The sequence below is a fragment of the Gopherus evgoodei genome, chromosome 11 (genome assembly GCF_007399415.2).
Source record: "Gopherus evgoodei ecotype Sinaloan lineage chromosome 11, rGopEvg1_v1.p, whole genome shotgun sequence".
Taxonomy (NCBI): Eukaryota; Metazoa; Chordata; order Testudines; family Testudinidae; genus Gopherus; species Gopherus evgoodei.
The window spans coordinates 80,216,661-80,241,879 of record NC_044332.1 but is presented as its reverse complement, the minus strand read 5'-3'; the positions used below and the strand labels follow the sequence as shown (position 1 = coordinate 80,241,879).

At 60.9% G+C, this 25,219-nt stretch overlaps 1 protein-coding gene across 5 annotated transcripts in view; it reads right to left on the bottom strand.

Moving 5' to 3' along the window:
* Positions 1-8,155: 8,155 nt before the first annotated feature.
* Positions 8,156-25,219, bottom strand: part of SPEG (striated muscle enriched protein kinase) — a 111,780-nt gene continuing 94,716 nt past the window's right edge. For all 5 annotated transcript variants that reach the window (XM_030579991.1, XM_030579992.1, XM_030579993.1 and 2 more), the window contains exons 31-41: positions 24,925-25,077; positions 23,941-24,057; positions 20,023-20,190; positions 19,318-19,440; positions 17,430-17,594; positions 16,315-17,062; positions 13,725-13,964; positions 12,170-12,393; positions 11,990-12,065; positions 11,162-11,311; positions 8,156-10,686 (exon numbers count right to left, since the gene is read on the bottom strand). In XM_030579991.1, coding sequence (XP_030435851.1) covers positions 10,464-10,686; positions 11,162-11,311; positions 11,990-12,065; positions 12,170-12,393; positions 13,725-13,964; positions 16,315-17,062; positions 17,430-17,594; positions 19,318-19,440; positions 20,023-20,190; positions 23,941-24,057; positions 24,925-25,077 — 2,387 coding nt within the window. In that variant the 3' untranslated portion in view covers positions 8,156-10,463. The remainder of the gene's footprint in view (positions 10,687-11,161; positions 11,312-11,989; positions 12,066-12,169; positions 12,394-13,724; positions 13,965-16,314; positions 17,063-17,429; positions 17,595-19,317; positions 19,441-20,022; positions 20,191-23,940; positions 24,058-24,924; positions 25,078-25,219) is intronic.

The following is a 25,219-nucleotide window of genomic DNA, read 5'->3' as shown; positions in this document are numbered from 1 at the left end:
TTACCCAGTCCACCCTCTGCGGGTTGGGTCTGCTTGGTCTGTCCCTGAGCTTGGGGCACTGGGCCCGTATGTGACCTCGTTGGCCACAGCGATAGCAGCCCATATCTCGTGGGTCCCCTTGAGTGGGTCGGAGGGACCTGCCACTGGATGTTCCTCTTTTGGGTGGGTTCTCCATAGGCCCCCTTTGGGAGGTCCCATGATGACTCACTCTCTGCGTTGAGGCAGGCCTGCTCCTTCGAGACTCCTCCCGGCCATCCCCTGCCCGACTGTCCACAAATTGGTCGGCCAGCTGGCCTGTGTGCTGTGGGTTCTCCGGCTTCTGGTCCATCAACCACAGCCTCAGGTCGGACGAGCACTGCTCGTACAGGTGCTCCAGTATGAATAGGTCAAGCAGGTCCTCTTTACTTTGGGCCCCAGCCGTCCACTTGCGGGCATACCCCTGCGCCCGGTTGACCAGTTGTAGGTATGTGACCTCACGGGTTTTACGCTGGCTCCGGAACTTTTTCCGGTACATCTCAGGAGTCAGCCCAAACTCGCGGAGCAGGGCCTGTTTGAACAGTTCGTAGTCCCCTGCCTCCGCCCCTTTCAGTCGGCTGTACACCTCCACGGCTGTGGAGTCCAGTAAGGGGGTGAGAACTGCGATCCTGTCTGCAGGGTCAACCCTGTGCAGCTCGCACGCATTCTCAAAGGCCGTCAGGAAGGTATCTATGTCCTCCCCCTCCTTACGCCGGGGCAGCAAGTGCTTATCAAAGCTCTTTGTAGGCTTGGGTCCCCCCTCACTCACCGCAGCCGGGGCCCCACTGCTCGCCAGCCGGGCCAGCTCCAGCTCATGTTTACGCTGTTTCGCCTTCTCCTCCAGCTTTTGCCTCTTTAACTCGAGCTCCTCCTGTCTCAGTTCCCTTTCATATTCCAGCCGCGTCCGCTCCACGGATGCCGAGCGTTGCCGGGAGGATCCCCTGCTGGGGGGTGAGCTTCGCTGGGCAGATCCCCTGCTGGCCGGGGGTGTCACGGTGCCCTCGGTATACACTGGGCTCCTCCCCGCCCTTCCCCTAGGCCTAGGAAGGGGGGGTCTCGGGAAGCCCTCGTCCGCCGGCTGACCACTCCCAGCGGGGACAGACACTGGTGCCTGCGCTGCATCTGCCCGGCTGCTTCCCTCAGAGACAGGGCTCCGTTCATTCATGTGGTCTCCCTGCTCCAGCTGGGCAATCAGCTGGTCCTTGGTGCATCTCCCCGGGCGCAGCCCCCTCTGCTTGCACAGCTCCAGCAGGTCACACTTGCGCCGCTTGGCATACATCTTCCTGCCGACCACTCACAGGCCGGGGTGCTCGCCGCTCCCCACGGTTTCCAGGGGGGCCCCTAGTGCACCAGCCCTTCGTGAGGTCACCACCTCTCTGCCAGGGTCGAGCTGCAGACTCCTCCGCCCCTGGGACTGCTCCTGCAATCCCCCGGGGGACCCTGTTACTGCAAAGAGCTTCTCACTGGGCACACACTCCCAGGGGTTAATCACCCCTTCGTTTTACTGCTCCCCAGTCACTTACTGCAGGAAGCGTCGTTCACGGGGTGCAGTATCTCCCACCGCTGCCACCAGCTGTCACGGAGTGTTGGGGAGTCCGGCCCTGCACCCCTCTTCCTGGGACCAACAGTGACTCTCGGCCAGCCAGTAAAACAGAAGGTTTATTGGACAACAGGAACACAGGTTACAGCAGAGCTTGCAGGCACAGTCAGGACCCCTCCACCGAGTCCTTCTGGGCTTTCAGGGTGCTTGGATCCTAGCTAGGATACCCTGAATTCTGCCCACACAGCCCCAAGCCCAAACTCAAACTGCTTCCCTCCTGCCACCCCCTTCCTTTGCCCCCCTTCTCGGGCAAAGGTGTTGACCTTTCCCCTCCCTTACCTAGCTCAGGTTACAGGCTCCGGTATCGTCCATCCCCTAAAGTCCTCCCCTGCTCTCCCACTCCCCACACAGACAGCCCCTACTCCATCACAAGGGGGTTCTCCACGTTTTCCCTACGGGAGGTCCCAGGATGACTCTCTCTCTGCGTCATGGTGGGCCTGTTCCTTTGGGACTCCTCCCTGCCACCCCCGACTGGCACTTCACAAACTCATCAGCCAGCCGCCCTGCATGTCGTGGGTTCTCTGGCTTTTGGTCCCTCAACCACAGCCTCAGGTCGGATGGGCACCGCTCATACAGTTGCTCCAGTACCAGCAGTTTAACCAGGTCCCCCTTCGTCTGGGCCTCATCTGCCCACTTGCTGGCATATCCCTCCACGCAGATGGCTAGCTGCAGATATGAGACCTCAGGGGTTTTATACTGACTCCAGAACCTCTCCCGGTACATCTCGGGGGTCAGCCCAAACTCGCACAGCAGGGCCTGCTTGAAGAGTTCGTAGTTCCCTTTCTCCTCCTCTCCCAGCTGGCGGTACAATGCCACGGCCTTGGGGTCCAGTAAGGGGGTGAGAACCCGGAGCCTGTCCGCAGGATCTACCTGGTGCAGCTCGCAGGCTGTCTCAAAGGCATCTAGGAGTCATCCATGTCCTCCCCCTCCTTACGCTGAGCCAGGATGCACTTATCAAAGCTCTGCGCAGTCCTGGGCCCCCCCTCCCTCACTGCAGCCCGGGGCCCGCTGCTCCTCAGCCTCTCCAGTTCCAGCTCATGTTTTCCAGGAGACAGTCCCCCATCCTGTGAGTGTGGCCTATAGTCTGTGTTCCTAATTGTAGACATTTACATTTGGCCATATTAAACCCATATTGTTTGCTTGCACCCAGTTTATAGACCAATCCCAAATGCTCTGAATTTGTGTGTCATATTTGCAGGTCATTGCTAAAAAGGACAAATACCATGGGGCCAAGAACCAGTCCCTGTGGGATCCCACTGGAAATATACCCACTCAATGACACTTCCACATTTACAGTTACATTGTGAGACCTATCAGTTAGCCAGTTTTTAATCCATTAATGAGCCATGTTAATTTTATACCGTTCTAGTTTTCTAATCAAAATGTTGTGCAGTATCAAGTCAGATGCCGTACAGAAGTCTAAGTACAACACTGTCACCTTTATCACCCCAACTCGGAATCACTTCAAAAAAAGATATCAAGTTAATTTGAGAGGCTCTATTTTCCATAAACCCCTGGTGACTGGCATTAATGATACTACTGTCACGGAGTCTCCGGGCGATGCTCTGGAACTGCTCCCCACAAAGCCAGGCAGGACTTTGGGGAGCCTCCTCTCCCTTGGAGCAGACTTGTTCAGGGCAAGAAGCTCACATGGCTTCACCTCCTGGGTCTCTCCTTGGAGCATTCAGCACCCTCTGCCCCTCCGTGTGCTTCCCACAGCGAGTCCACCCCAGCGGGGTCCTGGGGAAGCCACCGGGTCCTGCACCCCCACTTTGCAGTCAGACGTGACTCTCAGCCAGCCAGTAACACAGAGGTTTATTCGATGACAGGAACAGGGTCTAAAACAGAGCTTGTAGATACAGTGAACCGGACCCCTCGGCTGGGTCCATTCTGGGGCCAGTGAGCCAGACCCCCAGGTCTGCCCTCACTCCTCGACCCCAGCCAGCTTCAGACTCACAACCCCTCCCAGCCCCTCCTCTCTGCTCAGCTCCTTTCCCGGGCCAGGAGGTCACCTGATCCCTTTGTCTCCAACACCTTCAGCTGGCACCTTTGCAGAGGAGGGGCCCAGGCCATCAGTTGCTAGGAGACAGAGTGCCAGGCATTTAGGGGCACTGGCCCTTGGCTCTGCCAGAGACTTAAGAACTGACATGGGGACACTGAGGCACCAACACAGTATTCAGAGAAAACATTAAGAACTTTCCCAGTTCGCCACAACTACACACTTTTAATTCTGTATTAACTGAGTCCTGTATCAGCTGCTCCATTATCTTGCCCGAGATCAATTTCAGGGAGACAGGCCTGTAATTTTGCAGGTCACCCATTTCCCCTTTTTAAAAACTGGCCCAACATTCGCTACCTTCCAGTCTCTGGGAAGTCCCCAGTGCTCCAAAGCTTATTGAAAATCCACATTAACGGGCCTGCGAGTTCCTCAGCCAGCGCTTGCAAAACTCTTCAATGCAAGCGCTCTTGAGCCCGATTTAAAAGTGTCTGACGTTGGTAGCTGGTGTTTAACGTCCTCCAGAGACACGAGTGGGATGGGAAGAGTGTTATCACCACACCACGAGACTACATGATCTCTTTTCCCCCAAACACAGAACAGAAACATTCACTTCTGCTATTCCAATTCGCTGTTTGCTCGCCGGCTCCCAGCGCTGGTGTCCAGGCAAGTGACAAATTTCTTCTCTCCGGGTCCTTTGGCTCCTAGATTTTCTTTGCAGTGTCTGGAGCTTGTGCTGGTCGAGGGCTCGGATCTTCCCTTGCTTCACCCTCCCCTTGGGCTCTCAGGAAACCCCTCTGGCTTCAGGCGGGGAAGAGAACATGCCACGTCCATTGCAGGACCCTGTCACTGTCCCATCACATGTAGAGCTGCAGCAGGGGGGAAAGTCTCCCCACGCCCTCCTGCAGCTCGTGAGAACGTCCGATTGGCCAGCATGGGTCAGACCCAAGGGCCTTCCGGCCAGTGGGCATCCGAAGCCGGTGCTCGGGGCGGGGCAGCGTGCCGTCTGCTGGCTTAGTCCACTCGAGCCTAGGGCCAGCAGGGATCATTTGGTCACCTAGTCTGGGTAGCCCAGGTGAGACCTGCCCTGCGTTGATTCCTGTCTGAACCCTGCTGGAGAATCCTCCCCACCACTGGCCCAATGTTTTATTGCTCTCGCTGCATCGCTGTCAAACCTGGCAGCGTCATGCCCGGCGTCACAGCGACGCAGCACAGCCTGTCCCAGAAACCAACCCCGATTAGTCACCTGCAAGCCAGGATTTCAGGGCTCAGGATAGCAGGGAAAAGCTGAGCTCCTGTGAGCTCCAGCCAGCGGCATCCCCTGCCCCTCTGGCCCAAAGTCCACAGAATCTAGCAGTGGGCAGCCAAGTTCTTAGCCCTGAGTCCTGTGGGCGTGACCAACTAATGCCTGGACCCAGGTCCTCACGGTCTCGCCCACACAGCTCCAGCCACATGGAGCCCATTCTAGATAGTTCATTTGTAGCAACCCGGCCCTGCCAGCTGCCTACGCGACTCCTACTCAGTCCCGTCCCAGAGGAGAAATTAACCCCCACAGTACAGAGTGAGTGGGGAAACTGAGTCACCTTTTTCATTAAAATATCGCAGAAAGTTCCCACATTCTCCAATCCCTCTATTCCCTCCTCCCCACCCACCCCCCCATTCTTATCTGTGTGAGTTTCTGCCTGGGAGACAAGCTGCTCGGGGCACCAGCACGCTACGCCCCCGGGGCGGCTGGGCAGAGCTGCGCTGGGTGCTGTTAAGCTGGAAGGTGCCAGTGGTTTCCATCACCTGGTTCTTTGGTCTCCAGCCAGTGGCCGAGGTGGCTCAGCTGGGCCCCTGCTCACCAGCAGCACCGTGTCCCTTGTTCCACAGTCTGTCCCCCCCGCCCCACAGCTCAGCAGGGGGCTGCCCGTCCGTGTGCTGGCCCCAAGCGGTGGCCACATCCAGAGCTCTTGTGTGCAGGGCGAGCAGGCCCCGCGGCGAGCGCAGGATCTCACAGCTTCCTGGCAACGAGGGGCTGGGGGGGGGGGGCCCCCGAGAGATCATCACGTCCATCCCCTGGTGCTGGGGCAGGGCGAAGTCACCATAACCCAGCCGGACAGGGGTGTGTCCAGCCTGACCTTCAAACCGTCCAGTGCCGGGATCCCACAGCCTCCCTTGGGCACCTGTCCCAGAGCTTAGCGACCCTGGGAGTTTCTCAGATCTGCTTTGGGTTTCAAGAGGGGGAAACCTTAAGCCACAAGGACTGAGATCCCCAGTCACTGACTGGAGCCACCCTGAATAAGGACATTGGACTGTTACCTCTGGACTATTTCTGAAAGGACTTTTGGCAACTACAAGCTCATCTCTGCTGTGTCTGAACCTCAAGAATTGAATTCAAGTCTGTCTGTAGATTGATCTTTCAACCAACTCTCTCTCTCTCTTTTCTTTCTTAATAAATGTTAGTTAATAAGAACTGGCTGTAACGTGTATTTGGGGTAAGATCTAAGTTATCATTGGACCTGGGTATGTGGCTGATCCTTGGGGATTGGAAGAACCTTTTCTGTTATACGATGAAATAGGATTTTCAGTGATCATCAGCATCTCTGCTGTGTGTGTCTGGCCGGAGGCCTGAGGCTGGGCACTGGAAGGGAACTGCGGGGTTTGGATTCTGAGGAACCAGTGAGGTGCTAGAGAAGCTGTTCTGTGCTGGTTGGTAAATCGGAGTATTGGAAGATCCACCAGCGTTTGGGGTCTGTCTTCCCTGTTGTGTTTGCAGTTCACCCTGACTGAGTGACCTCAGCCGGCTCCCACGGGCACCATCGTCACACTGGGTCAGACCAAAGGTCCATCCAGCCCCGTGTCCTGCCTGCTGACAGTGGCCAGTGCCAGATGCCCCAGAGGGAATGAACAGAGCAGGGAATCATCAAGTGATCCAGCCCCTGTTGCCCAGTCCCAGTGTCTGGCAGTTGGGGGTTTAGAGACTCCCAGAGCACGTCCCTGCCCAGCCTGGCGAATAGCCATTGCTGGACCAGCCTCCAGGAACTTACCTCGTTCTTTTTCGAATTCAGTTACAGTTTTTGGAGATGGAGAACAATCGCTTCCGGTCCTTCCTGTAACATCCTTTTGCAGGTGGAAGCCTGTTCTCAGTCGTCTCTTCTCCAGACTAAACAGACCCAGGTTTGTCACCTTCCCCCACAAGGCAGGTTTTCTAAACCAGTGGATCTCAGCCTTTCCAGACCAGACGACTGCACCTCTTGCAGGAGGCTGATTTGTCCTGCTCCCCCCCAAGTTTCACCTCATTTAACTACTCAAAACGCTTCTCAAAACCCTCAACATTGACTCGCTTACAAAGTCAGCCATAACATACAGAAGGGTCACAGCACACGATTACTGAGAGTGTGGACTTTCCCATTGTTACCATATCATTATAAAGAAACCGATTGGACTAGAACTATGGTACTTACATTTCAGTGAGTGCTCTGCAGAGCGGCAGAAACAAGTCGTCGTCTGTCTGAAATGTTACTTTGCACTGACGTCACTAGGGCTTTCTCTGTAGCCTGTTGTAAAACTAGGCAAACCCCTAGATGGGTTGACGTGCCCCGGGAAGACCCCCGCATGCCCCAGGGTACATGCACCTCTGGCTGGGAACCACTGCTCTAAACCTTTGGTCAGGTCTGTTGCTCTCCTCTGGCCTCTCTCCAATTTATCCGCATTGTTCCTGCAGTGCAGGGCCCGGAACTGGACACAGGAGTCCAGCTGAGGCATCGCCAGTGCTGAGCAGAGCGGGACAGTGAGCTCCCATGTCCCATACGATGCTCCTGTTCCTACTCCCCAGAATGAGATTGGCCCTTTTCACAGCCACATCACATTGCTGATTCATCCTCAGTTCGTGCTGCACCGTAACCCCGGACCCTGTCCAGCGGTGCTACCACCGAGCCACTTAGTCCCCAGTTTGTACCTGTGCAGCTGAGTTTTCCTCCCTACGTGCACTTCCTCACTGAGCCTACTAGAATCACAGGGTGGGAAGGGACCTCAGGAGGGGTCTCGTCCCACCCCCCGCTCGAAGCAGGACCAATCCCCAAGTAAATCATCCCAGCCAGGGCTGTGTCAAGCCGGGCCTTAAACACCTCTAAGGAAGGAGATTCCGTCACCTCCCTAGAGCAGATAAATCTCTGATAATTTTCATGTGACTTTGCATTGTGCCTCTTCATATAACCTTGTTGTGGGTCTATCCACGAGGAACCTCGGTTTTCATGAGACTTTGTATCAAAGCCTCATAGAGAAACCTTTTACTGATGAGCCTTGGTATATGGAAACTTTGCACTGAACCTTGGTATAACGTTGTAGCCTGTCGGCTAAGGGGCCTATCGCTTTCCTAGGATTCAGCGGGGTCCCTCCCTGATGTGCCGCAGCTCAGAACGACTCGTTTGGGTCTCTGCCCCCTTCGTCCAGCGCTGCTCTGTTATTTCCAAGTGCTGCTTCCTGTCCCGTGGGAGCCTGGCCGGCTGCTTGGCAGGGCCACGCGCCGTCTCTGCTGCGGGACCCCAGCTTTTGGCCAGCTACGAACGCGCCGGGAAGGGTGGCTCCTTTTCAGCCACCGTTTGTAGCCTCGGCGTTGGGCCAGTCGCCTCTGAAACCGGCCTGGAGCGGCCGGCTGGGTCCCTGCCCCCGCTGACTGTGAGCCGGGGGGCTGCCGGGCTCCCCAGTGACAACACGGAGCCAGGCCGGGCTGTCAGGGCCTTTATTGCTTCTCAGTCACATGGCTTGTCCACACCAGAGCAACTGCAGTCCCAAGCCCAGAGCCCAGCGAGGGGGGCGGGGGGACAACGGCTGGGGGAAGCGAGGGGACAATGGCTGGGGAGGGACAATGGCTGGGGGAAGCGGGGTGGGATTGTGTCCAAAGCTGCCACCCCACGCAGTATCTCTGGGGGCCGCAGTGCCAGGGGTCCAGCCAAAGCCCCAGGGTGGAGGAGGGGGCCATGAGTCCCGCGCAGAGCGAGGGGGTGGCTGGTGCAGAGACCTGGGCAGGCATCCCTGGGGCAGGGCCCTGCGGGGGCAGTTATCTGGGAGCTGCCTGGCACTGGGCAGCACAGGGGGGCGTATGGGGGAGTGTCGTTCTGTGTCACCACGCTCCAGGTGTGTGCGCATGCATGGGGTGTATGGGAGTGTCGTGTGTCGCTGTGTGTGTGTACGTGAGTATAGGCATCACTGTGTGTGCGTGGGATGTAAGGCTTGGCGCTGTGCATGTGTATAAGTGCGTGTGTGTACGTATGTACAGGGGTGTGTGTGTATGTATGTACAGGTGTGTCTCTGTGCATGTATACAGGCGTATGTGTGTACGTAGAGGTGTGTCCCTGTCTGTGTATACGTTTGTACAGGCGTCACTGTGTGTGTGTAGGGGGGCATACAGGCATGCAGCTGTGCGTGGATAGGGGAGTCACTGTACATGTGTACAGGCATGTTGTGCATGTGTACAGACATGTGTGTGTATGTAGAGGCGTATCGCTGTGTGCACAGGGGAGTCATTGTACGTGTACAGGCGTGTCGCTAGGTGTGCATAGGGGACTCATCGTACATGTGCACAGGCATGTCACTGTGTGTGTGTGTACAGGCATGTGTGTATGTATGTAGAGGCATGTCGCTATGCACACATAGGGAAGTGACTGTACATGTGTACAGGCATGTTGCTGTGTGTGTGTACAGGCGTGTCACTGTGTGTGTGTACAGGCGTGTGTATGTAGAGGCATGTCGCTATGCACGCATAGGGAAGTCACTGTACATGTGTACAGGCGTGTCACTGTGTGTGCACAGGGGCTCACGGGCATCGCTCTGCGTGTTAGACTGTGGCTGGACACAGCAGGTGACTCCTAGCAGCTCCCCAGGTGCAGGGGGGCGGTGAGGAGGCTGCTCAGTTTGCCTTCATCCATAACGGGCACCAGTTTCCCTGACTTCCAATGGAACTGAAGCCACAGGCTGCCCTCAGTCAACCCCCCCCCCCAGTGAAGCCTCCCCGCCGGCCACTACAGCCCCCCCCCCAGCGCAGGCGTGTTGTAGCCACTCCCTGGGGCCCGAGCTGTGCGGGGGGGGGGTGTCGCACAACCAGCTCAGCCATGTTCAGCACAGAGGCAAACTCACCATTTGCCCCGCCAGCGCCTCGGCAGCCTGCGGGCATGGGGGCAGGGAGGGAGGCCACCGAGTGGGGCCGGTGCTGGACAGCCAAACCAGGGCTACAGCGCCCTGGAGAGGTGCAGGAGGCAGTGAGCACCGCGCTGACACTAACGCTGGGCGCTGCTGCCAGGACCCCGGAGGACGCGGCTCTGCTCCCCCCAGCTCCGGTTACAGGGCACGTGGGCAGCCCTCCAGCCCAGCCCCAGAGCACGTGTGGCGCTGGAGGGAGAAGACGCGCCGAGCTGGTTGCTGGCGGTGGAACCCCGCGGGCCGGGCTGGGCTCCCCCAAACCCGGGGGAAACATCTCAAAGGGCAGACAATGCTGGTGGCTTCCCATCGTCACAGCTCCTGCTTCCTGCCCCCGGCCCTCCATCTCCCCCCTTGACAGGGCTCCCCAGACACTCCCCTCCCCCTGCAGCCCCTAGTCCTGCAAGTCTAGCTGTTTGCGTAGCTTTCCCTGGCCTCCGGCACAGCAAACAGGACGTCCCGCCCCGGCAGCAGGCCCCCGCAGGAGGAGCGGGAGCAGTCAAGCGTGGAGCAGTGCGACTCTGCTGGGCGGAGTGGCCCGCGGTCTCCTCTGCGCCCTGAGCGGCCCAGCCCTGCCCTGCCCTGCCGGAGCGCGCCAGCCTCCGGGAACCTGCCGCCGCGGGCCCGGCCCCTGGAATGTTCCTTCGACTCCTCCGTCGCCGCGGGGGGGGGGGGCTACTGCGTGACCGGCGCAGGGGGCGGCTGGCTGCCGGAGCCGCGGTAGGAGCGGAGTAAGACCTTGTGCTTGGTGACGGCCTCGCCGCGCCGCCGCTGGTGCTCCACCAGGAACTCCTTGAGCCGGTTGGTGGCGAAGGTCAGGGTCTGGCGGCGCAGCTTCATCAGGTAGGCGTCCTGCAGCCAGGGGCTGGCAAAACAGTCCTTGACGGTGGGCCGGCTCCTGCGAGAGCCAGGGAGAGCCGGGGTGAGGGAGTGGCCGGGTCTCCCGCCGGAGAGCCCTAGGCTGCTCGTCCCCCGGGGCGCAGGTGAGCCCAAAGCCCAGCCAGTCCTGACTCCCACTTGCCCTGTTCCAGCCCACCAGCCCCGCAGCCCTCAAAGGTTTGGCCTGGTGACCCCGGGACAGAGCAGCCTCTGAGCACAACCCCCTCTCCAATCAATTAAAAACACTTGATATATTTAACACCATTATAAATGCTGGAGGCAAAGTGGGGTTTGGGGTGCAGGCTTGTGACCCCCCCATGTAATAACTTCATGACCCCCTGAGGGGTCCCAACCCCCAGTTTGAGAACCCTGCTCTAGCCCCCACTCCCATCCCCAAGCTGGGATAGAACCCAGAGCCGCTGCCCCCCGTGCAAGCCCACGCACAGTGCGTGCGAGAGGCAGGCCTGGACCTGGCACAGCCGGCCGGCGCTCACCAGGGGTAGATGCAGAGCACCTTGCGGATGAAGAGGGCCGCGCTCTGCGAGGCGTTGGGGTACAGCTTGAAGGCGTCGAAGCGCCCGGCCAGGATCCTGTTCTCAGTCTCGATGGGATCCAGCTCGAAGAACGGCGACCGGCCGCTGAGCCTGGGGACCGGCACCACAGGGGGTGAGGAGCCCCCCGGACTCGGCCAAGGGCCAGCGCAGCCCCAGCCCTCCTCCGGTCCCTGCACCACGGGGGTGCGCGCCCAGCTGGCTGCCACAGACACAGCCCAGCACCGGCCCTGCTGCCAGCCCAGGGCTCTGCTTCGGCCCCACCGCGGGGATTAATGCTGGTGTCTCTTGAACCCAGGGCCAGGCCAGAAACAGCCCCAGTCCCGCAGTGCCTCAGACTTTAAATGCAGGGTGTGAAGGGGCAACCAGTGCTCACTGGTTCAGGGCTGGAACCCCCAGGGATATCACCCCGCCGCTCTGCAGGTGCCCCTCACTCCCGACTCCCAGCCCCCTGCTAGCCCAGCCCAGCCCTGCCCCACCCCACCAGTGCCCCTCTCTCGACCCGCAGCCCCTGCTAGCCCAGCCCAGCCCTGCTCCCCCGCCAGTGCCCCTCACTCCCGACCCGCAGCCCCTGCTAGCCCAACCCTGCCCCCCCAGCCGGTGCCCCTCACTCCTGACCCGCAGCCCCTGCGTCAGACAGAGACCAGGCTGTGCCCTGCCCTGCACCTCATTCCAGGGCATTAACCCTGTATGCCCCGCACCCCAGCTCCATGGTGTACAGCCACACTAAGGCCCCAGCCCTGGCTCCCCCGCGCCCTGCAGGGGACTCACATGATGTAGGTGAGCACGCCGACCCCCCAGATGTCGGCTGCAGAACCCACTGGGTCTCCCTTCACCACCTCTGGAGCTGCAGGGGAGAGAAGGGGAGTGGGTCAGGCTCCGGCCTGCCGGGTGATCGGGGAGTCACTCACTCCCTGCGCAGAGCAGGGCGTGCCAGGCACGAGCACTCACACATGAACTCCAGCGTGCCCACGCGGCGCCCCAGTCTGCGCAGCACCAGAGGGTTGTAGCTCTGGGCACTGCCGAAGTCGATGATCTTCACCGCGTTGCTGGGGGTGACAAGCACGTTGTCAGGCTTGATGTCCAGGTGCACGATGCGGCGCCCGTGCAGGTACTCCAGCCCCTGCAGCAGCTGCAGCACGTAGCCGGCCACGTCGTCCTCCGAGTAGCGGAACCTGCGGGGAGGGTGGTGTGACGTTACTGATATAATCTGGGACCATATAGACCATGGCTGCAACCAAGGTCCTGTAGTGGTACCAAATCCTTATGGAAAAGGGGGTCATATAAGGTGTCTAAGACCAGGTTCTGGGTTGCTGGTTATAGTTATGCTGTCTGTATGTCTGTATCATTTTGTAGTTGAAGTTATGAGTATTGGCTCTAGACTGTCTGTATTTCAAATTTGTTCTGGGCTTCTGGAAGACACCCCAGACAAGTTGGGGTTAGCTCCGCCTGGCCTGCTTGATGGTCCATTAAGGACCATCAGCTACACAATTGACCCATTGAGAGGAGGCAAATACGCCTTGTGACTCAGCAGGGTGTGCAGAAACTGGCCCATGTGACTGCAAACTCCATTTTGCTGTAATTTTCCACAGTAAGAACAAAGAAGTGTTCTTACACCTGGAAGTGCCTATATAAGGTGGATGCCTCATCTCCATCTTGTCTTCAATCCTGCTTCCTACCTCTGGAGGGACTTTGCTACAAGCTGAAGCTCTGAACAAAGGACTGAATGACCCATCCCAGCGGGGGATGTTCTCCAGAGACTTGATTTGAACCTGCAGTTTACTCCATCACTGCTACAAGCCTGAACTAAGAACTTTGCCATCACTGTATGGAATTGATTCCATTTAACCAATTCTAGCTCCCAACTGTATCTTTTCCCCTTTATAAATAAACCTTTAGATTCTAGAGGATTGGCAACACAGTGATTTGTGGGTAAGATCTAACTTGTCTATTGACCTGGTCTGGGGCTTGGTCCTTTGGGATCAGAAGAACCTTTTTTCTTTCATTGGGATGTTGGTTTTCATAACCATTCATCCCCAGGACGAGTGGCACTGGTGGTGATACTGGGAGACTGGAGTGTCTAAGGAAATTGCTTGTGTGACTTCTGGTTAGCCAGTGGGGTGATACCAAAGTCCGCTTGGTCTGGCTGGTTTGGTTTGCCTCAGAGGTGGAAAAACCCCAGCCTGGGGCTGTAACTGCCCTGTTTAAGCGATTGGTCCTGAATTGGCACTCTCAGTTGGGTCCTGCCAGAACCACATCATTACAGGGGGTCAGCGCCCGCCCGTTTCCCACTGGCAGGACCCATCCCCCCTTCCCCATTGGGCCCATCCCCCCAACCCCTTCCTGCTAGGGCCCATCCCCCCTCCCACCACTGCCAGAGACCGCCCCCCCTCCCCTGCTGGGCCCATCCCCCAACCCCCATGCCCCCCCCCAGCTACCAGTGCCCAGCCCTGCCCCCTTCCCTTTCTGCCCCCCTCCACAGCGCAAGGCCCAGCCCTGCCCCCACCTGTCCACGAAGTGGTAGAGGATCTCCTTGCCGGCGCAGTGCTCAGCGATCAGCACCAGGTAGCGGGGGGTGATGTAGGCCTCGTGCAGGCCCATGACGCGTTCGTGGTGCAGCCCCCTGAGGATCTCGTACTCCTGCAGGACGCTCTGCTTCTTCTCCGCCTCGTAGGGAATGATCTTGGCCATGAAGTGCTTTCCCGTGGCGTTCTCCTGGCACTCCCGGATCACCCCGAACCGGCCCCTAAGGGACAGGACACCATTGGCACCGGCTGCGCAGCGGGGCTGCAAGGGGTCCGAGCAGAGACAGCCCCCCGGGTGCCTCTAGGCACTGCTGTGTGGCCGCAGAACGAAGGCAGATTCGCCAGGCTCCTCAGCTCCCCCCAAGCCTGGCTCCCTCCCCCCATGTGGGGATTTTCTCAATGTTGTGTGTGCCTCAGTTTACCCATGTGCTGCATGTTTGACTGTGGGAGGGGAAGTTGTTTAATCTCTGCAGAGACCTGCCTGGATATCTGGTGTCCAGCAACACCCACCCCTGTGCCGGAGACCCGGCTGTGCAGAGCAGCGGGAGAACAAGGAGCTGAGGTGGAGGCCAGGCCCGTGGGGGGCAGGTTGGGTCTGCTGGGCACAGGGGCACATCTGGCCCAGGGGCAGCATAAGTGCTGGGGGGAGGATAGCTCAGTGGTTTGAGCATTGGCCTGCTAAACCCAGGGTTGTGAGTTCAGTCCTTGAGGGGGCCACTTAGGGATCTGGGGCAAAATCAGTACTTGGTCCTGCTAGTGAGAGCAGGGGGCTGGACACAATGAACTTTCAGGGTCCCTTCCAGTTCTAGGAGATGGGCATAGCTCCAATTTTTTTTTTTTGGTCAGACCCAGCCAGCCCTGGCAGCACTTTTCCGCTCCCTGGGCTGAGTGCCAGAGAGCTGGCAGCCCCCCCCCCCCCACCTACCGCGCAGGCTGAGAGCGACTCCAGATTCACGCGGGAGGGGGGCAGCTCCTGCCAGTCTCACAGGGCAAACTCGGCCCTGGCCTCCCTGCCGGGGAGGAAACTGGCCAAGGCTCGGTGCTGGCCTGGAGCCTACGGACAGTGGGGTGGGCTGCCCCAGGGCGAGTGCCAAGGGGGCCAGCACTGAGCTGGGGAGATGCCGGCTGGTGCCGGGACCAGACCTGATCCAAAAGCTACAGGAAGAACCAGGCTCGGACTGGGGGGATCGAACCCCAAACCCAGCAGAGAGCTGCCTTGGTGACACCCGGCAGCAGGTGGGCAGCCAGCCATGCTGAGGACGTCTCCCTGCCCCACCCTGCGCCCTCCCACCCCTGCCCAGAGCCAAGCCCAGGGAGCCCTGAGACACCGGTACTGATGCTGCCGGAGAACCTGCGCTGGGCGCCATGTCGGTCATCAGCTGCTGAGCCCTGATTCCAGGGGCCACTTCTAGGCTGCCAAGCCACAGCCTGCACCCCACAAAGGGGAGAGCCCCAGGCTGTGGGGCAGGTGCTCCAGGGTTACCTGGGAGTGGCCCAGGGGGAATCGCTGGAGATATTTGTATGCCCCTGTGCCTCGGTTTTCCCAACAAGCTGCATGGTTCCGGGGGGGGGGGGCGGTTTGCTCTGGGGGAGGCTCAGAGACGTTGGTGTGAATGTCGCCGGGCTGTCTGAGTCGGGAAGGTTGTTACCAAGGACTGGCTCGGCCCAGTCCCATATCAGTGGGGAATCCCAGAAAAGCCAGTCCCGGGAGGGGGGGGCGGGGATTTCCCCCCCTATCCTCAGGGAGGCTGGGCACAACCCCCCAGCCAGTGAACAGCGGACGGGGGATTAGAGCCAGCTGCTGGCAGGAGCGGGGGCTCCCAGCTGGAGCCCACCCGAGGTCGTCAGACACAGGGATAAAAGCCCCCCGGTTTGGCTGCGGCTGGCCTGGGTCAGCTCGCTCAGGCTCAGGCTGCAGGACTGTGACCCGTCAGGGTCGGGGCCCCAGAGCCCGACCTCCCACCAAGACCCACGGGCTGCACCGCAACTCTTCAGCCCTGGGCCAGCCGCTGGCCTTGCAGCCCTGTGTGGGGCAGCCTGGGGCAGAGCTGGGGCCATGGGGCTCCCTGCCTGTGCCTGGGCTCTGGCCGATGCTTTAACCTCCACTTCTGTGGGCTCCCCGGGCTGGTCCAGGTGACTAATCACCCGCCTGTCGGCCGCGCTGGCTGCGTGTCCCTGCAGACGCTGGTGGAGGGGGTGCTGCCCCCCAAGATGGTACAAGTCTCCATCGGGGTCTGTCTCAGGGGGACTCGCTGCCCGGGGCTCACGGGGGAGGAGGCAGGGGGGCTGCAGGCCCAGGGGTCCAGCCCCAGGAGGCAATGAAGCCGCGTGACTTCCCCTGGAGGGAGAGTGAGACCCTTTGGGGCCTGGCCCACTGAAGGGGCCTCCCAGAACCTGTCCCCATGCAGGGGCCGTGGCCCCGATCCTGGGGGTCCGTGATGCCGGGACATAGGGTCAGGTGGACCCCACTGGATCTCGCTCTCTGATACCCCCCCCCGGCAGTGCGGAGCATGGCACACTGCAGGGGATCCCAGGAGCTGCTCTGGCCGAACCCTGGTGCCCAGCACTAACCTCGCTTTCTCCTCCAGGAAGGTGTAAGGCTTCTGGGGGACCCCCTGGCGCAGCGCTGTGCCCTCCTTTGCCTCTGGAGCCCCCGGCCCCGTGGGGCTAAGCCTGCTGGCGGGGCCGCTGGGCTCCCTGCTCGGGGTGGCACTCTGGCTCAGGAACTGTGTGGCTGATGGCACCGCCTCTTTGGGGAGAGGGGACAGGGCTTCCGTGGGGGGTGTCGCTGGCATGGAGACAAAGGAGGTGACCACGTACATGGGCGCCGCTTTGGGGGAGGGGGACACGGGCGTGGCCAATGCTGGAGCAATGGGGGAGAGTCGGGAAGGGGGTTGGGCTGGACGGGTGGGTGAGCCCCGGGGTGAGGGGGGGCCTGGGGTGGGTGATCCCTGCACCGCCTGGCTGGTTGTGTGGGTAGCGAGGGGGCGCGGAGGGGCAGCCCTGGATGGCGTTAACACCAGCTCTGGGGAGCCAGACCCAGCAATTGCTGGGGGGGCGGCAGGAGGGCAGAGCTGCTCTTGGGGGGCAGGCTCTGTCTCGGCACGGGTAGGCGGCTGAATGGCAGCAGAGACGTCCCTGGGAACAGGCGTCTGGGCTGCCCGACCGGGCATGTGCACGACCCCTTTGTGCTTGCGGGGCGGGGTGGGGGGAGGGGCCCCCACGGTTTGGGGCACGGGCTGGGCAGGAGGGGGTTGGGTGGAGCGTCTGGAAGCTGCTCTCTCGGGGGCAGCCACATCCTTCCGGGCAGCGCTGGGATCTAGACAGCAAACAAAAGAAAGCAGACGGCCAGTGAGTGCCCTGCCCCACCCCGCCCCGGGGAGATGGGGGGCAGATGGAGCCAAGGGAGCGACTGAGGCAGTAACCAGGATCCCCCCCAACCCCTGCAGCCATGGAGCAGGGCAGCTGGGAGCCCCTCACCCCTCCCCACTGAGGCCAGCACATGCCCCCCCCCCGCCTGCTAGGGGGACCCCCCGCTTTAGTTTGGTCCACGACACACAAACAGGCCCCACTACCACCCAGTTCCCCACGATCCCCATGTCCCTGGCCTGGCGCTGCTGCACCCACCACGACCCCAGAGCGGCCAGGGATGGGGCTGGGCCAGGGCCCCCCAGGAGCTCACTCACCATCGGGCTCGATGGCCACCATCTCCGAGGGGTTGCTGTAGGGCCCCTGGCCAGCCATATTGATGCAGGCGACCCGGAACCTGGCCGTGCTCCTGGCGGGCAGCTCCGTCACGTTGAAGTAGCAGTCGGGGATGCCCGAGCTGATGGTCCTCCACTCGCGTTCCCCTGGGGAGGGACGTGCAGCCATCAGCGCCCGGCTGGGCACTGGCTGCGGTGGGAGATCGACACAGCGCTGGGATCTGCAGGGAGATGGTGCCCTGGGTGTGGGCAGCACGGGGCCCTAGCAGGGTCCTCAATCCCACCCCTGCAGCAGGGGTATGAACGCTGAAGGGCAGGCACCCAGAGGTGCTGCTCAGGGCTCCTTGGCCCTCAGAAGGGCTATTGGGGGCTCTCCAGTGTGGGGCCAGCATCTGGTGCCCATGCCTCTGCCCACAGACCCCTGAGCTGTGCAGGTCCCGAGGCCTGGGGACTGCAGAGATCCTGTGACGCACTCCACATAACACCCTGTGACCCCCATATTTATCATTCAGACAGGGGTGCGAGACCTCACAGAAAGCAGGCCACGTACGCTGTGATACGAAAGGTCATGATCTGCTGAACCCCTTGGTCACGTATCATTAGTGTGTATGAAGGGAGAAGACTTTGCTGAATGGCTGCTCCTGAACTTTGCCGTAAACGTGAGTCTCTGCTCCCAGGAGTGTCCAGGGATCATTGATCAGCAGGGGCGCGGGAATCAAGCGGTTACAATTCAGTGACAATTGTGCGAGCGCCACACAATGGGACTGCTCAGCTCTGCGACTCAGCAAAGCCCCCCAGGCACGTCTGGGCACATGGGCTGAGAGTATCAAATAGGGGACGGGGGCATCATGCCCTGGCCTTCTCCTCCCCCACCTACACGGGAAGCCACAAGAACATGGAGGAGACAGAGACTCCAGCTGAGGAGACTGGCCCCAGGCTGGAGAGAGAAGCCAGCGTATGAAGACCTGTGACATCCAGTGGGGTGAGAAAACTGCTTGATCCAAATGCTGCCTAGTGTAAGTTGGGCCCTACCAAACTCACCATCCATTTTGATCAATTTCACAGCCAGAGAGTAGGGAAATTGGTTAATTTCACGTTTTCAGTCAGTTACACCTGAGGTTTCATGGGGGTCCCAACCCGAAAGGTCCCCAGAGGTGAGTCTGATCCCCCCTCCCCTGAGCAGGGGAAGCACAACTCCTGTCCCTCCCCAGGCTAGGTGGGACTCGCAGCTAGGAGCCCCGTGGCTGGGACGCTCCCGGCGGCATTGGGGAGAGGAGATTTCAAAGGGAAGGGCTAATTTCCTGGCCCGTGATACTCTTCACAGCCACGACACTGGCAGGGCCTAGGAATAAGCTTTAAGATTCAGACTGGGCCCGTATTGGTTATTGTCTCTGGTACCTGAATCGTGGAATCACAGAATCTCAGGGTTGGAAGGGACCTCAGGAGGGATCTAGTCCCACCCCCTGCTCAAAGCAGGACCAACCCCAACTAACTCAACCAATTCCCAACTAAACCTGCCTCTGACCTTTTATGCCTCCCACTTCCAATCACTTACAACCAACCTTCCTGCAGTGAATAAACCTGCTTTGTACTTTGACCGGCTCTGGGAACATTCAATGGAGCTGGGTGCGGGGCTCCGCAAGCAGCTGGGCTGAGTGATCACAGCACCTGGAGGGGTTTGCTGCTGGTCCCAGAGTCCCAGGTTGTACCCTGGGGATCCAGCACCAGTCATGGGAGAGCAGTGGAGGGGGGAGCACAGGGCTGAGGGGACTGACCAGAGCGGTCCCAGAGCTGCCCCCTGGGAATCCAGGCCCGGCCAGCCCTGCCCATGGGCCCAGGCAGTGCCGGCTGGGCACGGAAGACCTCGTACCGTTCAGTTTGCACTCCAGGATGTAGGTGCAAGGGGCCCGGCTGTCCGCAGGCTTCCACAGCACCAGCACCGTGTTCTTGTACTTCTGAGGTACCTCCGGAGTGCCCGGCTTCCCCGGCAGGCCTGGCAGGGGAGACAGAGCGCACTGTAATGGGGCTGGTGAGGGCGAGAAATGGGCCAAGGGGGGAGGCAGGGAATGGAGAGGGGTCAGGGAGGGGGCTGGGCCGGCCTAGCCAGACCACGGTTACGAGCAGAGCTGATCCGGTTAGTGGCGCTGGTGGCACCAGAGGGCTGGGGCCTACTTGCCAGTCGAGTGACCAGCCCCCGGGCTCTGCACTTCTGGCATGTGCCTCACCCGCAGCGCAGGGGCCAGCGCTGCCGAAAGCAGGTTCGGGCCCCCCCAGCAAGAGCAGACTGGCTAAACAGGGGTGATGAAGCCAGGCCCTGGGCCCCCTTCCGGACCACCAGGCCCCGGTAATTTGCACAGTCCCCCACCCTGCCAGCCCTGGTGGAGGCCTCAGACAAACCCTCCATCCCTTGGCTCCTGCCCGAGTGCCCTGGGGCAGTAGCCACAGGGGGGCCTGGCAGACAGGGCCTGGCAGCCCCCCACCAGAGTGCTCCCTGGACAGGAACGGGGCAGCTCCGATCCTGGCCACCTCACAGGACCTGCTGCAGCCAGCACCCTCCCATGCCCAGGGCCCTTACGTGCCACGGCCAGAGTGCATGAGCTGGTGGCGGTGCCCAGGGCATTGGCAGCGGTGCACTCGTACAGGCCTGCATCCTTCTTGCACGTCTTGGGGATGGAGAGCAGCTGGCGGCCATCCTTACACGAGACAATGTTGACCACGGCGTCGGACACCAGCGCCTGCTTGTCTGTGGGGAGGGAGGATGAGCAGGGCTGGCTGGCAGCAAGACCGCAGCCCCCCACACTGCTCGGCGTTCAGAGCTGCGCAGCTGCATCCCCGCCCCATGGCAGCTCTGGTACCCAAACAATGTCCACCTGGGCATCAGAGCACCCGGCAGGCACCGGCCCGAGGCCCCTTCCATCTGCCTCCTGAGGGTTTAGGTCCAAGGGAGATTTTGGTCCCTGAACAGAGCGACTGTCTTGACAGTAGATGAATCCAGGGGCCAGCAGCACAGGCTCACCAGGGAGAGGGGCTGAGAAATGGGCACACATGGGTGTGACACGGGCAGGCCAGGCACCAGCCCATGGCAAGGTCCCGAGGTCTCAGCCAGACGGGGCTGGGATCTGCGCAGCTCGCCTGCGGGTTTGCAGCAATAGGACAGGGACCAGAACCGGGAGTTACTGTCTGGACTCTGGCGAACGCCTGCCTCTGTCTCACTTCCCCGTCGGGCCGGGCGAGCTGAGCGGGTGCCTGGCCGGGGCTGGACACTGATGGAAGAGCTGCTCTCCCACAGCAATTTTTATGCTCTCCCTGAAAGAGGAGCCAGTGACCGGAGCCGGGCTAGGCTTGGCTCTCAGAGCTGGGAACACCCCACATCTGGATGGAGAAATCATCAACTAAAGCCTAAAAAAACTCATCTTCTGCCATTCTCCTCCCCAAGAGCGACTCCCCGCATCCTCTGGGAGCACCCGGCAGCAGGGGGAGAACCCCAGACCAAAGGGACTAGGTGTGAAAACGTGGGAATTCTTTTGCAAAATTTTCATGATGCCTACGTGTGCCTCAGTTTCCCCTTTGTGCTGCAGTTACCTCGGGGATAGACAGGCCTGTCACTCTCTGTGATGAACTAGGAATGTTCTTAATGTTTTCTCTGAATACTGTCTTGGTGCCTCAGTGTCCCCTAGGCAGCTCTTAATATCGAGGTGGTGGAATAAGGGTGTGTGATTGCTGCAGAGCAAAGGGCCAGTGCCCCTAAATGCCTGGCACTCTGTCTCCTAGCAACTGATGGCCTGGGCCCCTCCCCTGCAAAGGTGCCAGCTGAAGGTGTTGGAGACAAAGGGATCAGGTGACCTCCTGGCCCGGGAAAGGAACTGAGCCGAGAGGAGGGGCTGGAGGGGGTTGTTAATCTGGAGCTGGCTGGGGACAAGGAGTGAAGTGCAGACGTGGGGGGTCTGGCTCACTGCCCCCCAGAATGGACCCGGCCGAGGGGTCCGGTTGGCTGTACCTACAAGCTCTGTTTTAGACCCTGTTCCTGTCATCGAATAAACCTCTGTGTTACTGGCTGGCTGAGAGTCACGTCTGACTGCGAAGTGGGGGTGCAGGACCCTGTGGCTTCCCCAGGACCCAGCCTGGGTGGACTCGCTGTGGGAAGCGCCCGGAGGGGCAGAGGATGCTGAATGCTCCAAGGAGAGACCCAGGAGGTGAAGCCGTGTGAGCTTCTTGCCCTGCAGACAGTCTGCTCCAAGGGAAAGGAGGCTCCCCAAAGTCCTGCCTGGCTTGGTGGGGAGCAGTTCCAGAGCATCGCCCGGGGACTCCGTGACACTCTCTGGGCAGGCTAACACAGGGGCAACGGGCTCCCAGCTGTCTGGGCCTTAGCTCCCATATCAGTGGAGCTCTGAGAAGACAGTGGCAAATCCGACTGCCCAGACACGGATGCCCAGCAACCAGCGCCCCAGAGAGATCTGCACCCGCCACCCCTGGGCAGGGAGCTGAGCCGCATCCCCCACTGGGCTCGGGAACAAAGGGCTGGGAGCGGGGAGGGAGGAGGAGGAAGTTAAGTGCTGGCTGCTGAGGGCTCTGGGTGCATCTGCCTTGGGACAAAGGGAGGTCAGAGGGACGAGGCTCTGGGCTGACCAGGATGGTCTCAGCTGTAACTTTCTGTTCTCTGGGGTCCCCAGGCTGGTCCAGGTGACTAATCACCCGCCCGTCGGCCCACGCTGGCTGCGTGTTCCTGCAGACGCTGGTGGAGGGGATGCTGCTCCTCAAGATGGTACAAGTCTCCATCGGGGTTTTTCTCCAGGGGACTCGCGTGCCCCGGGCTCATGGGGGGAGCAGGGGGTCTGCAGGCCCAGAGGTCCAGCCCTAGGAGGCAGTGAAGCCACGTGGCTTCCCCTGGAGGGAGAACGAGACCCCTCGGGGGCCTGGCCGGCTGATGGGCTCCCCCAGAACCCGTCTCCATGCTGGGGCCGTGGCCCCAATCCTGAAGGTCCAGGACACTATGCTGTTTGGACTGGGTGGGAGCAGGGGTTTCACAGCTAGCTGATCACGGCCCCTGTTGGCATCTGAAACTCAGGGGTGTGTCTGGGCTCAGCTGGCTCGTGTCCTCAACCCGGCCGGGCCCCGAGGCCTGAAGCGCACGGGAGCTGGGGTTAGTGACGGCCCCGTGGGGCTGCAGGAACCTGAGCACTGCTGGGTTCTTGGGGCTCTGGTGCTCCCCTTGAGAGAGGGATGGGCCGTGACCGCCAGGAGGCCGGGCGGCGCCTGTGGAGTTTTCACGGGTGCAATGTACACTGAGACGTCGCCATCGGGGCAGCGTGTGGGGAACCATGGGACACTTTGCAATAGTGTTGACACCAATATTATACAATTGCACAGAACGTAAGCAGAGCGGGTCACGAGGGACCTACGACAATCCTCCTGATTGCCAAGGCCGAGAGCTTGTTTGTGTGTGTCACTGTATGGTGAGTTATAGCTACGTAGGGTGGATCTGTGACCCCTCCACGCACACACACATCGGCATCAGCCCAGCCCAGCCTGCTCGACGGCCCATCGGCTGTACACGGACCCGCTGAAAGGAGCCGGGGCCGCACCTGAGGCGGCAGCAGGCAGGGCAGGCCAGGCCGGTGGACAGAGAACTCCCAGGCTTCTCCATGCTGGAAAGCTTGTTTGGGACACAGGGAGTACCAGGCACATGGCAAAAGGAATATAAAACACAGCTGCAGCATCTCCATTTGGTTTTCAATCCTGCTTCTTGCTCCAAAGCTCTGCCCCAAGGACAGACTGACCCATCCAAGCTGTGGCTGAGTCCAGAGGGACCTATAAGCCAGCAAACTCGCCCCCCTGCTAGAAGCTGATGTGTAGCCTGAGGCTCTGTGGTTGCTTTACCAGTTCACAGCTCTGCTTCCTCGGTCTCTTTTCTTTATAATAAACCTTTCAGTCCCGAGGCTGAAGGACCCGGCCTGGCGCCGTGGTGGCCCTTGGGGGTCACAGAGACATTTGCTCTGTGAGCAGAGTTTGCAGGTAACATCTCACTGTGCCGGATGTCGGTGCTGACCGGGCGCCTGAGAACTGGCCTACAGTGGCTGTGATTTCCCGGTTAGCGGCGGGGGTGTGACTGGCTGGGGAGCAACTTCAGCGGTACCCAGCCGGTCTGGGAGGAGCTGCTCTCCCTTTCGCTGCCCCACGCACCCTGGGGCACATCCTGCTTGGAGCAGCCGCCCTGAGCTCGGGGCTCATGCTCTCGCGCCCCCACTGTGAGTGATACCAGGGGCACCCAGCCCTGGGGGTCACAGCACCTCAGCTCCACAGCATGCTCCGCACCCACTCCTACATGCAGAGTCCCCAGGCCTGGGCCCCCAGGCACCAGTCCTGTGGGCACGGAGCCCCAGGTACCAGTCCTATACGCACAGAGTCCCCAGAGCCTGGGCCTCCGGGCACCGGTTCTGCGGGCACAGATCCATGCTCCATGCCCTGGCCCCCAGGCAGCAGATCCCAGACCTACCCTTCATCCAGAGGATTTTGGGGGACGGGCTGGCAGCTGGTAGGCACAACAGGGTTGCCGGGTCGCCCTCCAGCAGCACCTGGTCCTTCAGCTTGATGTGGAAAACGGGGGGGAAGTCTGGGGGAGCAGAGGGGACACGGCAGGTGTGAGTGAGGGTGGAATGGGGATTCCCAGTGAGCACGGCCCCCCAGAAGGAGCATGTGGGGCTGCCAGCTGGGCCCCTGGCTCAACGTCTCTCCCACCCCCATTGCTGGCCCAGGAGTGGCCCTGAGGGGCCCTGGAGGGGCAGAGCCCTGCTCCGACTACTGGCCAGGGGGAGGGGATAAGTGTGGGATCCCCAGAACACAGATCGGCTGCTCCTCGTTAAGTACTCCCTAGTCCCCGGCCTGGCCCCCCTCCCTGCCCCTGCACTTTCATGTGATGGCAGCGGGACTCAGACCACCCAGCGCGGGAGACAGAGCCCAGGGCCGGGTGCCGCAGGGCCTGTCCTGCTGTGGGGAGCTGCCCCAGGGCTGGTCCCTGCCCGGGGCAAGGTGGGGAGGCTGCTCAGAGCGGGGCACCATGAGCCCAGCACCCCGTGCCCAGTGACTGAACACGTGGGGCACTGCCCGCAACCCAGTGCTGCCTCGGGCAGACTGTCCTTCGGGCCCCGCAGCAGCGCCGGGCCCGGCTCCGGAGTGCGGGTGGCGTCTTTGCAGCCTTGGTTTCCCGGCTCCGCTGGGCTGCAGGGCTTCCTGCGCAGTGCTCCTCCCGGCCGGGGGGGGCTGTGGGGCTCTGCCCCCTTCTCCTCCCTACACCTGCTCCCCAGCCACCTGTCCCAGGCAGCTGCCAGCCCCCCCCAAATGGCCTCTCCCCAGACCCTCCACCACCCCACAACCCCTGGGATACCCAAGTTGCTCCCCACATGATCCCTGAGCCAGCCCCACAGCCCTCTCTGCCGGAGACTCCCTGCCTGGCACAGGACGCAGGCACAGCCGGACCTACCCGATTCGTTGCGCACGTACTGCCTGCCCACGATGGTGCCGTCCTCCTGCAGCAGGCTGGCCGGGATGTTGGGCTGCGAGGCCACCTTGTCCCTCTTGGCGCGGGACAGGCCCCAGCGGTCCCACCGGGAGCGTCTCTGTCCCTCACTGGGAGCTGCAGGGAGAAGGGCCGAGGCCATGCTGACTACACCTCACCCAGGAGCTGCCCGTGGTGCCACTGGGTGGGGGCCATGTGTCGGGACAAGCCCTGCCAGGTGCCCGCAGGGAGCAGCGTACACGACCCCCGCTCGTGCTCC